The sequence below is a fragment of the Neoarius graeffei genome, chromosome 3 (genome assembly GCF_027579695.1).
Source record: "Neoarius graeffei isolate fNeoGra1 chromosome 3, fNeoGra1.pri, whole genome shotgun sequence".
NCBI lineage: Eukaryota > Metazoa > Chordata > Actinopteri > Siluriformes > Ariidae > Neoarius > Neoarius graeffei.
This window is the reverse complement of record NC_083571.1, coordinates 89,508,114-89,519,067: the sequence shown is the minus strand read 5'-3', so window position 1 is coordinate 89,519,067 and position 10,954 is coordinate 89,508,114. Positions and strand designations below refer to the sequence as shown.

At 45.2% G+C, this 10,954-nt stretch overlaps 1 protein-coding gene across 2 annotated transcripts; it reads left to right on the top strand.

Moving 5' to 3' along the window:
* Positions 1–325: 325 nt before the first annotated feature.
* LOC132883697 (uncharacterized) lies at positions 326–9,831 on the top strand. Of its 2 annotated transcripts, none has more exons than XM_060917629.1 (2): positions 326–4,028; positions 9,502–9,831. In XM_060917629.1, the coding sequence occupies exon 1, from the start codon at positions 1,360–1,362 to the stop codon at positions 3,211–3,213; it is 1,854 nt and encodes a 617-aa protein (XP_060773612.1). In that variant the 5' UTR covers positions 326–1,359; the 3' UTR covers positions 3,214–4,028; positions 9,502–9,831. The 2 variants fall into 2 exon arrangements, with proteins under 2 accessions (XP_060773612.1, XP_060773613.1); XM_060917630.1 differs by lacking the exon at positions 326–4,028 and adding an exon at positions 4,370–6,808.
* Positions 9,832–10,954: the final 1,123 nt, after the last annotated feature.

Genomic DNA, 10,954 nt, shown 5'->3' with positions numbered 1-10,954 from the left:
AGCGCTGTCGCCTCACAGCAAGAAGGTCCTGGGTTCGAGCCCCGGGGCCGGCGAGGGCCTTTCTGTGCGGAGTTTGCATGTTCTCCCCGTGTCCGCGTGGGTTTCCTCCAGGTGCTCCGGTTTCCCCCACAGTCCAAAGACATGCAGGTTAGGTTAACTGGTGACTCTAAATTGACCGTAGGTGTGAATGTGAGTGTGAATGGTTGTCTGTGTCTATGTGTCAGCCCTGTGATGACCTGGCGACTTGTCCAGGGTGTACCCTGCCTTTCGCCCGTAGTCAGCTGGGATAGGCTCCAGCTTGCCTGCAACCCTGTAGAAGGATAAAGCGGCTAGAGATAATGAGATGAGACATTCCTGATATCAAGCTACTCCTGAGCCAATGTCAGAAGTGTCTTATCTGGGCTAAGGAGAGAAAGAAATGGACTGTTGCTCAGTGGTCCAAAGTCCTCTTTTCAGATGAAAGTACATTTTGCATTTAATTTGGAAATCACGGTTGTAGAGTCTGGAGGAAGAGTGGAGAGGCACAGAATCTAAGGTGTTTGAAGCCCAGTGTGAAGTTTCCACAGTCTGTGATGATTTGAGGTGCCAGGTCATCTGCTGGTGTTGGTCCACTGTGTTTTATCAAGTCCAAAGTCAACACAGCCATCTACAAGGAAATTTTAGAGCACTTCATACTTCCATCTCCTGACAAGCTTTTTGGAGATGCTGATTTCCTTTTCCAGAAGGACTTTGCACCTACCCACAGTGCCAAAACTACTACCAAATGGTTTGCTGACCAGGATATTACTGTGTTTGATTGGCCAGCCAACTTGCCTGACCTGAACCCCATAGAGAATCTATGGGGTATTGTCAAGAGGAAGATGAGAAACACCCAACCCAAAAATACAGATGCACTGAAGGCCACTATCAAAGCAACCTGGGCTTCAATAACACCTCAGCAGTGCCACAGACTGATCACCTCCATGCCACACCGCATTGATACAGTAATTCATGGTAAAGGAGCCCCAACCAAGTATTGAGTGTATAAATGAATATACTTTTCAGAAGTTGGACATTTCTGTATTGTAAATCCTTTTTTTGATTGATCTTAGGGAATATTCTAATATGCTCTTTTTTTCTAATATGCTCTAATATGCTCTTTTTTCTAATATGCTCATCTATTCCAAGATGCTCTTTTTATACCCATTCATGTTAATGACCTATTGCCAATTGACCTAATGAGTTGCCATTTGGTCCTCCAGCTGTTCCTTTTTTTGTACCTTTAACTTTTCCAGCCTCTTATTGCCCCTGTCCCAACTTTTTTGAGATGTTGCTGTCATGAAATTTCAAATGAGCCAATATTTGGCATGAAATTTCAAAATGTCTCACTTTCGACATTTGATATGTCAGGTTGATGTCAATAATGATGGGCACACCCGCCCATGTGGATCTCAAGTTAGTTGCACGTCATCCACAACACAAGTCTCAGCAACACGCATTAAACAAGAAGCGGAACATGCAGCCCTGCTTGAACGTGCAGCTGCACAGAAGAAAAGGCAGCAGCTTGAGCTTGAAATGGCTGCAAAGGAGACTGAAATGACCAGACTTAAAGTCGCAAAGGAAGAACTTGAGCTGGAGACTGCATTAGCTGAAAGTAGTGCAAAAATAAAGGTGCTCAAAGAATATGAGAACTCAGAAGATGGTTTGAGTAGCCACAGACAAGCACAAAAGCTACGAGGTGGGAACGTGAAGCAAGAAAGAACCAGCTTTCCTCTTCAACCAGGCAGCATGAACTTTCACGCACCACCACAAACGTGGCACAATGTGGTTCCACAAGATTTGAACTATAATGCGCCAACCAACAGAGATGAGGACGTAATAAAGGTCATGCAAAATCAGAATGTAATTACTGAACTGCTAGTTAAACAACAGAAGCAATCTCAGCTACCCGTGAAGGATATTCCTGTCTTCAGAGGTGATGCACTGCAATACAAATCATTCAAAAGAGCATTTGAGCACTCAATAGAACAAAGGACAGACAACGATCAAGACAAATTGTACTTTTTAGAACAGTTTACAGCCGGTGAACCCCAAGAGTTAGTCCGCAGCTGTGCACACATGCCACCCAGCAAAGGCTACTACAAAGCAAAGCGTCTACTTCATAAACACTATGGGGATGAGCTACAGATCGCCAGTGCATACATCGATAAGGCATTAAAATGGCCGCAGATCAAGTCAGATGATGGAAAGGCATTGAGTGCTTATGCAATGTTTTTGGTTGGATGTCGCAACTCTATGGAGGACATAGACTTCTTAGATGAGATGGACAATCCTACTAACCTACGAACAGTGGTATCCAAACTACCTTACAAAATGAAAGAACGCTGGCGTGCTGAAGCTTTTGATATTAAAGAGCGAAGAGGCATAAGAGCAAGGTTTGCTGATTTAGTGAGTTACATAGACCGCCAAGCTAAAATAATGCTTGATCCCCTCTTCGGTAATATACCAGACAGCCGCTCAGTCACAACTGGAAAAACTGAGCACAAAGAAAGGTATCCTGCAAAGAGAGAGATCTGTGGAAGCAGTTTTGCCAGAAACGTTTCAGCTGAAAATCAACGGTCTCCAGGATCATATGTGAAACCAGCAAACTCAAGCAAGACAGGGATTGCCTTTGAGAAGCCATGTTTGTACTGCCAGCAATCTCACACCCTAGCTACATGTAGCCTAATCAAAATGCAGCCACACAAAGAACGTGTGGAGTTCTTGAAGCTAAAGGGCCTGTGTTTTGGATGCTTAACCCCTGGCCATCTCAGCAAATTCTGCAAAAGAAGAATTGAGTGTAAAGAATGTGCATTAAAGCACCCAGACATTCTACACACACCAAAAAGGGAAGTTTCTGTCTCACCTGACAAGAGTGATGGTGGCCACGGAAATAAAGTAAGTTCTGTTTCATCTGAGAAGGCTTGTGGTGCTTACAAGGAAGAAGTATCATGTGCTCAAGTTTCTATCGCTCAAGAATCTTGCAGCCTCACAGGGGCCGGAGAACCTGAATGTGTGCTGTCAACAGTACCAGTGAAGATTAAGTCAAAAAAGGGTGACAAGTATGTGGAAACGTTTGCGTTCATGGATCCAGGAAGTACGGCAACATTCTGCACTAGAGACCTGCAAAGAAAACTGAACGTTAAAGGGAAACCAACACAAACTTCTCAGCACCATGGGTCAAAACAAACCTGAGGAACAGAAACTCATGAACAGTTATGTGATATCGGACCTGGAAGAGTGCGGACTGGAAGACAACAAGTATATTCAGTTACCCAAGGTGTACACTCACAACAACATACCTGTTCATACTGACAGCATACCAAAGCAATCAGATATAGAGAAGTGGCCTTACCTCAAAGAAGTACGCTTGCCAGAAATAGAAGCGGATGTAGGCCTACTTATTGGAGCAAACTGTCCAAAGGCAATGAAGCCATGGCGCATCGTCAACAGTAGAGATGGAAGACCTTATGCAGTGAAGACTGCTGTTGGCTGGATCGTGAATGGGCCCATAAGAAAAGAGCTGGACGACACAGAATAAACCACCTCAATGTTCAGTGAACAGGATCTCTGTGATGGAAAATGAGAAGTTGCTGGTCCAACAATACAATGCTGACTTCCCAGAGCGTAACTATGACGACAAAGAAGAGTTGTCACAAGAAGGCAAACAATGGAGCACTTGCATGTGACGTCACATCCGCTCCAGATTGTAGACAAACGCCATCTTGTCGGTTAAACACCATATTTCCGACACTGACTTTCATTATTTTTCGCCGAAATATTCAAATATTACTGTGCCACAATGCCGGAGAGTTGCATGGCATATAAATGCCACAACAGGAGAGGTCAGAAAACGGGAAGTTAGTTTCATAGGCTGCCACGGGACCCTGACAGGCGCGCAAAATGGATTGCTGCTATCGGCCGGGCTGATCCAAACAACAAGAAAAAGGCATGGGTACCAACTGGAAGGAATAATCACTGGCGCCTGTGCAGTGACCATTTCATCTCAGGTTCGTCATGTATTTATTTCAGTATATCCATGTGGTTATTTGCAGCATAAATTTATGACTTGCTCTAATAAAAAATTCCGGGAAGTGGGAGTCTGAGAAAAGGGTTGGGGTGGGGTGGATTGGGTCTTTAGCGGTGTGGTACGAAAAAAAAACAGTAAAGAACTTATAAGAATTTACCACTGTCTTAGTAGTAAATCCTTATAAATATAAGGATAAATCCTTATAAGGATTTATAAATAAATATATATGCCATGTATGATTCAACTATAATCGGCTGGTCAGTGCTATGCTAGATACTACTGATATATCTAGCATCAGTTCTAGTGCTCAATACTTAAGTGACTTACCTGTCCAATGAGGATTGTTATTTTCTTCTTTACAAGATGCCACATCTTAGGGGGGCTGACAAATCCTGAATTTCTATAGAGATAACTGTCCAAAGAATTATAAGCACGCAGTGCTTCACCACTGAACAGTGAGGGAAAGTTGATGAGGTAATTATAAGCATCTGGGTATTCCACCTCCGGCAGTTCAATATCCACTGACACGGTCATGAAAACTCTGTCCGGTAAGCCATAAGGGTCACTAATCTGTAGATCGTTTATTTTAGACATATATCTAGTTATCTGTTCATTAGAAAAATGAGCCGTGTAGTCCGTTGGTTGAAATTGATCAATTCTGTACAAGAGTTCAGCTGTGTTGTTTGCCGACAAGATGGCGGCTGTTAACTTTCCGGTCATGTGACTGCAAGATCTCTATTCATGCAGTCTGTGCAGGAAACAGCAACTCTAGAGAATGGACATTACAGCATTGGATTGCCGCTCAGGAACAGAAGGCTTCAAATGCCTAATAATCGTTGTGTGGCAGGACAGTGCATAGCCACTCTACTCAGAAAGTTCAAGAAGAATCCTGGGTTCTATGAAGAGTACAAAGCCTTCATGGACACCACTATTGGCAAAGGCTACGCCGTTCAAGTTCCAGCACATCAGCTGAACCATGATGACAACAGGGTGTTCTACATACCACATAACGGGGTGTACCAACCTATAGAAAGGAAAGAAAGCCTTCAAAATGATCCAGAAGTCAAAAGCACAGTTACAGTCAACACAATCAAAGTCAAAGATAACATGGAACCAATTAACAATTTGATCTACTACTATTCTGACTGGCATAAGCTAAAAAGGTCGGTTGCCTGGATTTTAAAGGTAAAGAAAACTTTGCAGCAACTGAAGGATGAAAGAAAAGAGTTCATAAGAACAATCAGTGAAACTGAAAAGGACCCTGAAAGGCAAAGGTCAAAGTTAGGACAGCATATGGAAAAATGCAAAACAACGATAGAACGGAAATCACTTACCTTGGATGATCTGGTTGCCACAGAAAAGGAAATAATTATGTTTAGTCAAAGACAGAAATTTGGAGAAGAAATCAAAGCTCTGCAAAAAGGCAAACAAGTCAGTTGCAACAGTCGGCTGTTCAAACTAGACCCAATCCTTCAAGATGGCATTCTGAGAGTCGGAGGAAGACTTAACAAGTCGGCTATGCCATAAAATGTTAAACATCCAGCGATACTCTCTAAGCACAGTAGAGTTGCTACACTGATTTTGAGAGACATGCACCAAAGAACAGGACACTGTGGACGGAGTTATGTTTTGTCACAACTAAGATGCAAGTATTGAATCCCACAAGCCAATTCTGCCATCCGAAAGATAATCAATAAGTGCACAGTGTGCTGCAGGACTAATGGAAAGGTCGGAGAGCAAAAGATGGCAAACCTACCTGAGGACTGCCTTATGCCCGACAAACCACCTTTTACGAACACAGGTGTTGATTACTTTAGGCCATTTGATGTCAAGCGGGGCCGGAGGACAGTCAAGAGATATGGCGTGATGTTTACCTGCCTTACCCTCAGAGCTGTGCATAGTGAAGTTGCAGACAGCCTCAATACAGACTCCTGTATTAATGCCATTTGGCGTTTTGTAAGCAGAAGGGGTCAAGTCACCATCATGCGCTCTGACAACGGCACAAACTTTGTGGGCGCTGAAAGGGAGATGAGAGAAGCCATACAGCACCTGGATAATGATAAGATTGAAAGAGCCTTGCAACCAAAGGGAATAAAGTGGACATTTAACAGTCCAGCAGCTTCCCACCAGGGCGGGATCTGGGAAAGACAGATTTGCACAGTGCAAAGAATCCTCAATTCCCTGTTGAAAGAACAAGCTGTGAATGATGATTGTCTTCAGACAATAATGTGTGAGGTCGAGAGTATCATCAACGGCAGGCCGCTCACAAGTATCTCAGATGATGTGAATGACCTTGAGCCTCTAACACCTAATCACTTATTGCTGCTGAAGTCTCAACCCAGCGTGCCACCAAGCATCTTCAACAAAGATGACACATATACAAGAAAGCGATGGAAGCAAGTCCAATATCTTGCAGATTTATTTTGGACGAGATGGACACGTGAGTATCTTCCTCTCCTCCAAGAATGCCAGAAATGGTCAAGACCAAGGAGAAACTTTATTACTGGAGATGTCGTATTACTAGTGGACAGCTCTTCTCCTTGCAATTCCTGGCTCATAGGAAGAGTAGTCGAAACATTACCGGATTCCAGTGGAATGGTGCAAAGAGTGAAGATAAAAACCAAGACCAACATCTTGGAAAGACCTGTCAACAAACTGTGCTTGTTGGAAGAAGCAGCGTCAGAAGAGACGATTGAGTGAGAAGATGTGAAAAAAGGAAAAATCATAAGAATCCAGTTGGACTGTTCAGAGATATTGAAAGTAATTTGAATGTTTAAGTTTGTAATTGCTTAGTCTTCCTGCCTAACCAATTAGGGGCCGAGTAATGTAAGGGCCAGTTAAGCAATAATAATTTAAGTTAAAAACAGTTAAAAATGATAATTTAAGAACATGGTGTAGTGGTGAGCGCTGTCGCCTCACAGCAAGAAGGTCCTGGGTTCGAGCCCCGGGGCCGGCGAGGGCCTTTCTGTGGGGAGTTTGCATGTTCTCCCCGTGTCCGCGTGGGTTTCCTCCGGGCGCTCCGGTTTCCCCCACAGTCCAAAGACATGCAGGTTAGGTTAACTGGTGACTCTAAATTGACCGTAGGTGTGAATGTGAGTGTGAATGGTTGTCTGTGTCTATGTGTCAGCCCTGTGATGACCTGGCGACTTGTCCAGGGTGTACCCCGCCTTTCGCCTGTGGTCAGCTGGGATGGGCTCCAGCTTGCCTGCGACCCTGTAGAAGGATAAAGCGGCTAGAGATAATGAAATGAGATGAATTTAAGAACATCGAAAAGAGTTTAGAACATAGAAAAAGAACATAGAAAAGAGTTCCATGTTCTAAATCTTATGATGTGACATCACTATCGTGGTAACTATGGTAACTGACTGTGTATACCTTAGTTTCGAGTCAGAACATGGTGGAAGCAACAGTCTTTTGACCGTGTGCCAGACTTTTTGATTTACCTTGTTGTTGTTAAGTAAACATTTTAGAAAGACAAGGGAAGTTGTCATGTCTTGTCGCTCGCGTGGAAAAAGAGTGTTTTTTTGACTCTAGAAATGGTACAGTAACCAAGGAAGAGCTAACGGAGTGTCATTACACTATGCAATGTGACATCCGGAAGCAGTACCTCTTCGCAATATTTCAGCACGTAGTATTGCAGAAGCACTCTTCTGCGTCATCTCCCAGGTCGAAATCCCCAAAGAGATTCTGACTGATCAAGGCACTACGATTAAGTCACGCACACTGCGCGAACTGTATGGGTTACTGGGAATTAAGCCTATCTGCACCAACATTTATCACCCACAAACGGATGGCTTAGTCGAACGGTTTAATCTCACCCTCAAAAACATAATTAGAAAATTTGTAAGCGAAGATGCACGCAACTGGGATAAATGGCTCGAGCCCCTGTTATTGGCAGTGCGAGAGGTCCCACAAGCCTCCATGGGGTTCTCCCCGTTCAAATTATTATACGGGCGTAAGCCGCGTGGCATTCTGGATGTGCTATGGGAAAATTGGGAGGAGGGACCTTCAACCAGTAAAAATGAAATTCAATACATTATCGACCTGCGTGCAAAACTCCACACACTCACGCACCTAACCCTCGAAAATTTGCGGCAAGCCCAAGAACGTCAATTCCGTCTGTACGGCAGGGGCACGCGCCTTAGGGAATTCACACCGGGAGATAAAGTACTCGTGTTGTTGCCCACGTCAAGCTCCAAATTGATCGCCAGGTGGCAAGGACCCTTTGAGGTCACACGGCGAGTCGGGGACGTCGATTATGAGGTGAGGTGAACAGACAGGGGTGGGGCGTTACAGATTTACCACCTCAATCTACTAAAACTTTGGAACAAGGAGGTCCCCATGGCGTTGGTGTCGGTGGTTCCGGAGAAGGCGGAGCTGGGGCCGGAGGTTCAAAAAAGAAAATTGACATCGCCCACCGCTCCAGTCCCCTGTGGAGACCGCCACTCCCCGACCCAGCTCACCCAGTTGCAAACAGAATTTTCTGACATGTTCTTGCCGCTGCCTGGCCGCACCCACCTCATAGAACACCACATTGAGATGCCCCCGGGGGTAGTAGTGCTCAGCCACCCTTACAGACTGCCTGAACACAAAAAAAGGTGGTTTGGGAAGAACTCGAGGCCATGCTTGAAATGGGCATCGTCGAAGAGTCCCACAGTGACTGGAGCGGCCCAGTGGTCTTGGTTCCCAAGGCCGATGGGTCAGTCCGGTTCTGTGTGGACTATAGAAAAGTCAACGCGGTGTCTAAATTTGACGCGTACCCAATGCCTCGTATTGACGAGTTGCTCGATCGACTAGGCACGGCTCGTTTTTATTCGACACTGGATTTGACAAAGGGATATTGGCAGGATCCCCTTGACTCCGCTATCCTGAGAGAAAACGGCCTTTTCCACACCGTTTGGCTTACACCAGTTTGTCACACTTCCTTTTGGGCTGTTTGGGGCGCCCGCCACGTTCCAGCAGCTTATGGATAGGGCCTTCCGCCCCCACGCCACCTACGCGGCTGCCTACTTGGACGACATTATTATTTACAGTAATGACTGGCCGCGGCACTTGGAACACCTAAGGGCCATCCTTAGGTCACTGAGGCGAGTGGGTCTCACAGCCAACCCGAAGAAGTGTGTGATTGAGCAGGTGGAAGTATGGTATCTGGGTTTCCACTTGGGCAATGGGCAGGTGCATCCCCAAATTAAGACAGCAGCGATTGCGGCCTGCCTGAGGCCCAAGACCAAAAAGGGGGTGAGACAGTTCCTGGGGCTGGCTGGCTACTATCGTAGGTTTATAACTAATTATTTGGACGTCACCAGCCCGCTGACTGATCTCACTTAAAAGGGAGCACCAGATCCGGTCCAGTGGACGGAGCAATGCCAGTGGGCTTTCTCTGAGGTAAAGGCTGCACTGTGTGGGGCCCACTGTTACACTCCCCTGACTTTTTTCTCCCCTTTATTTTGCAGACGGACGTGTCGGACAGAAGGCTGGGGGCTGTTCTGTCCCAGGAGGTGGAGGACCGTCCAGTGCTGTACATCAGCCAGAAGCTGTCGGTGCATGAGGGCAGGTGCAGCACAATTGAAAAGGAGTGCCTCGCCATCAAGTGGGCGGACCTTGCCCTCCGCTACTACCTGCTGGGGCGCCCTTTCACCCTCTGTTCGGATCACGCGCCCCTGCAGTGGCTCCACCGCATGAAGGATGCCAATGCGCAGATCACCAGTTGGTATCTGGCACTCCAGCCGTTTAAGTTCGAGGTGGTCCACAGGCCAGGGGTGCAGATGGTCATGGCGGATTTCCTCTCCCATCAAGGGGGGGAGGGAGTCAGCTACAGGCCGGACGGCTCCCCGGCCTGAGTTGGGCGGTGGGGGTATGTGGCAGCGGGGGCGTGGCCAAGCATCGGTCTGTGAATGGAGGGCGGAGTCAGGGAAGGTAAGCGGTGGAATCATTGCACCTGATGGGAATTAATCTGTGTTTGTGTGTTTTCCCCAGTGACCGTGCCCTTTAAAAGGAGAGAGAGAGAGCAGAGAAAGGGAGCTCTCTCCCCAGCCAGAACACGTGTGTGTGTGTGTGTGTGTGTGTGTGTGTGTGTGTGTGTGTTGCTGGGAGATTGGAAAAAAGCTGAAAAGCAAAAAAATAAAAAGAGTTTTGAGAACTCAGTTCTGGCCTGATGTGCTTCTGCGCTCCACCCACCTGGTTAGATACTACAATAACAAATAGTAACTTAAAAAAAAAAGCAATAATACATTTCGGTTACACCCTGTAGTTTTAAAATGGACCTAGTTCTGATCATTTATCCCTCCTAGCACTTTTCTTTTACTATTCCTTTTTACTTTTGGATAATAAATACAGTAATTACTCTTTAGTAATTCAGTAATTCAGGCTTGCTCATTGGGGATAGATTAGGGATAAAATTAGCTCATGTTTTAAGTCGTTCAAATTCTGTAAAGCTGCTTTGCGACAATGTTTATTGTTAAAAGCGCTGTACAAATAAATTTGATTTGATTTGATTTGACTTTACATCGAGGTAGTGGGTGATCATATAATATGTATGATAACTGGAAAAAAAGTTGTTTGTAATTCCATGAACTGAATGTGTCAAAATCTGTCATGGTTGTATCATCATATCACTTCGCATCATATCACAAAGCAGTTGAGAAAGAATGGGTGTGGAATTTATTTATTTTATTAGTTTTACATTAGTTGAGAGGAATTCTAATAGAAAACAAATAGAATAATGAATACAGACACTTCAGTGATATTCAGACTACATAACAGCGTTTCCTGTATTCTGTTGCAGTCCGACCCTGCTGATTAGCTACATCTAAATGTGCTTCTGTATTTATACTATGTTGATTTTGATTCTGGTTTCATCCATGCTAGCTTGAAATATTTCAAAAGCAACTGCAAAATTGTAGCAGC